The sequence below is a fragment of the Sesamum indicum genome, linkage group LG8 (assembly GCF_026168435.1).
Source record: "Sesamum indicum cultivar Baizhima isolate 11 linkage group LG8, ASM2616843v1, whole genome shotgun sequence".
Classification (NCBI taxonomy): Eukaryota; Viridiplantae; Streptophyta; class Magnoliopsida; order Lamiales; family Pedaliaceae; genus Sesamum; species Sesamum indicum.
Genome location: NC_142664.1, coordinates 23,986,004 through 23,989,796, shown reverse-complemented (window position 1 = coordinate 23,989,796; position 3,793 = coordinate 23,986,004). Strand labels below are relative to the sequence as shown.

Below are 3,793 nucleotides of genomic sequence, written 5' to 3'. Positions count from 1 at the left end.
CAGTTGCAGAGGGCAAAGGGTTGGGGAGAAGTCGCCTTCCACTTTCGTCTGACATTCCACCTCTGTAAACCTTTTTACAGTAAATTCCCCGTGGTACCCTCAATCTTCTACCTAAATCCCACAGCCTGTCTCCCTTCCCTCTCATCGCCGAGAATTTCTATATACACAGCACACCCCACACTTGAAAAACCCACCAAAAAGACAGCATTTTTTCCTCTCTCTCTCTCTCTCTCTCTCTCTCTCTCTCTCACATAAACACACACTGTCTGCTTCCTCGACATGGGTTTTTGCTAAAGGTATGATCTTTGCGGTCTTTATCCCATATTATGACAGTTTTTGTATGGTTCTTGATTTCTTGTTTCAGTTCAACTGGGACATGCATGTGTGGGTTGTGTGGTGGTTACTGGTTTTTTTAGTAATTGTGTTTTGCTTCTGAGTGTTATTTTGCTGTTGGAAGTTGAGTTGATTAGCTAAGATCTGCTGAAGAGAGCTGAAACGTTGGTCTGCTTAGTGTTTGTGATTGTTTTGTCAATTTCTTGAAATGATTATGTCTAATTGAGTTGTGGAGCCATGTTTTGGATCTGATTGTTTCTTTTACCTTGATGACTTGGATGTGTAATTATTGAGGAAATTGACTTGCTTTTTGTCTGAATTCGTCGGGCTGTTGGAATTTTGCAGCGGGTGTTTGATTGTATTCTGAGAGATCTTTGTCGGCTTGCGTGTTCCTGTTATGCCTGGAATTGTTATGGATGGGATTCATGAGGATGGGGCAGTGAATGGTGATGGGAATGATATGGCTTGTAAAGAAAATCCGGTGGCGAATAACTCTCCTGCCCGCAGTTTGACTCCGGAAGGTCCTCAGAATGACGACAGAGGAGATAATGTTGCAGGGGTGGTGGATACCTCAATTGACCAGCTTTATGAAAATGTGTGTGAGATGCAGAGTTCTGATCAATCCCCGTCGAGGCCTAGTTTTGGATCTGATGGAGAGGAGTCTCGGATTGATTCGGAGTTGAGGCATCTGGTGGGAGGAGAGATGAGGGAGGTGGAGATAATCGAAGAGGACGCAGAGTTGCAGAAGCCGGAAAGTGGTGATTATCACAGTGATTCTGGTTCCAAGAAGGAGAGTTCGTCCACAGGAAAGCTTGATAACTCCAAATCTGCTGGTGCAAGTAGCCCGTCTGCACAGTCAAAGAAAGTTTCTAACCTACAGTTGGAACCTGAAACTTCTTCAAAATCAAGCCCAAAGAGCAAAAGTCCGGTGAAACCTCCCATTGGTAGGCGGAGTGAGAAGAATGCTAAAAAAACAACAGGTGGGGGTGTCCCGTTGAAGAAATACAGGAATTCAGCTGCCGGAGGTCTGAAATTGCAGAACGGAACAGAGGATGGGTTGGACAATCCTGATCTGGGGCCATTTCTGCTCAAGCAAGCTAGGGATTTGATATCTTCTGGGGATAATCCCCGGAAAGCTCTTGACTTAGCTCTACGTGCTGCAAAGTCGTTTGAGAAATGTTCTGATGGGAAGCCGAGTTTAGATGTAGTCATGTGTTTACATGTCACGGCTGCAATATACTGTAGCTTAGGCCAGTATGCAGAGGCCATTCCAGTTTTGGAGCACTCGATTGAGATTCCCTTGATCGAGGAAGGACAAGATCATGCCCTTGCAAAATTTGCTGGTTATATGCAGCTAGGGGATACTTATGCTATGTTGGGTCAGCTTGAGAATTCGATCTCATCTTACACGACTGGTTTGGAAGTCCAAAGACAAGTTCTTGGAGATAATGATCCACGAGTTGGCGAGACTTGTAGGTACTTGGCTGAAGCTCACATCCAAGCAATGCAGTTTGACGAAGCTCAGAAGCTTTGTCAGATGGCTCTCGACATACATAAAGAGAGTGGTTCGCCTGCTTCTCTTGAAGAGGCAGCAGACAGAAGACTCATGGGGATGATCTGTGAGTCAAAGGGCGATCATGAAACTGCACTCGAGCATCTTGTGTTGGCCAGCATGGCCATGGTGGCCAATGGGCAGGAAGCAGAAGTGGCATCTGTTGATCTCAGCATCGGGGACACGTATCTGTCTCTTAACAGATATGACGAGGCTATTTTTGCTTACCAAAAGGCACTTACATCCCTCAAGTCCACCAAAGGCGAAAATCATCCTGCTGTTGCTTCTGTTTTTGTTCGTCTGGCCGACTTATACAACAAGACGGGAAAGTTTAGGGATTCAAGATCCTACTGTGAGAATGCCCTCCGAATTTATGAAAAGCCCATACCCGGGATCGCCCCAGAGGAAATTGCCAGTGGTCTCACCGATATCTCTGCCATATACGAGTCAATGGATGAGCTTGAACAGGCACTAAAGCTGCTGCAGAAGGCGCTAAAAATATATAACGATGCTCCTGGTCAGCAGAACACAATTGCCGGTATCGAAGCTCAAATGGGAGTTATGTACTATATGATGGGAAACTACTCTGAGTCCTACTCCTCATTTAGAAGCGCAACTACAAAGCTTCGAGCTAGTGGAGAGAAGAAATCAGCTTTCTTTGGTATCGCACTTAACCAAATGGGCCTAGCTTGCGTTCAGCGATATGCAATTAATGAGGCCGTAGATCTATTTGAAGAAGCAAGGGCCATATTAGAGCAAGAATACGGACCGTATCATCCTGACACACTTGGAGTCTACAGCAACCTTGCCGGAACCTATGATGCTGTTGGCAGGTAATAATCATCATTATTTTTGTCTGAGAGCGATAGTTGAAACATAAAATCAGCCGAATTTCTAACTAGTAATCTTCTTTACAGAACCATAGAGTCTATCTTTAATGATACTTACTGATTTATTCAAGCTTGAGTATATTCATCAGCTCTACTGTGTGATTAGATCTTACGCTTCCTATTACTTTCATATGCATGATTAACTGAGAGGACACTTACGCGTATCCTGAGAAATTCCCTATCATATGCATCCATGAGTCTGTTAGCTTATTACAGCCTTATGGGATATGAAGTCAGTTCTTTTTTCTGGTTTTATTTCTTGCATGTGGCTGACGCTGATGCTTTTGACAGACTCGATGATGCTATTGAAATTCTTGAATTTGTTGTCGGAATGAGAGAGGAAAAGCTCGGGACAGCAAATCCAGACGTCGATGATGAGAAGAAGAGGTTGGCAGAGCTACTAAAGGAGGCGGGCAGGGTGCGGAACAGAAAGAACCGATCGCTCGAAACGCTTCTCGATTCGAACCAAAACAGAAACACAGTACTAACCAATGGTGGCATCAAAGTGTGACAAAAGATAGCTGTACAGGGACCTTTTCTTACACAGTTTCAAGACATATCTATACATTGTTAAAGAAAACAAAAGAAAAAAGGTATACTTTGATTGAGTTTGGTGTTTTGAATTCTTGTTCTGGAGTTGAATGGCATTTTTCCACGTTGAGATTCTGCTTAATCATGCTGTCGCAGTTGTAAGGAAAGTTGTTTGTCATTCTTGTAATAATTAATTTATTTATCATGTTCTTGTATACAATTAAAATCATTTTGTATATTTTATAATATATGGGATTGTTAATGCTTTTTCTCTGTTATTTTTTCACTTTTTAGTGTTAATACTTGATATTAATTTAATTTAATACTAATAGTTTTTTTGTCGTTTGCGTTTGCATCGATATTTTTAACATTTTCATGTATTAAATGACGAAAAATTCTGTATGTATATATATATATATATTTATATTCAGGATATATAATAATAATTGCATTAGGTACTCACAGCAATAATTCAATCATACAGTCA

General features: G+C 42.1%; 1 protein-coding gene across 1 annotated transcript; it reads left to right on the top strand.

The window, feature by feature from the left end:
* Positions 1-3,572, top strand: LOC105179412 (protein KINESIN LIGHT CHAIN-RELATED 3). Its single transcript, XM_011103031.3, has 3 exons — positions 1-296; positions 679-2,718; positions 3,067-3,572. Exons 2-3 carry the CDS (start codon positions 731-733, stop codon positions 3,284-3,286), a joined length of 2,208 nt encoding a protein of 735 aa, XP_011101333.2. The 5' UTR covers positions 1-296; positions 679-730; the 3' UTR covers positions 3,287-3,572.
* Positions 3,573-3,793: the final 221 nt, after the last annotated feature.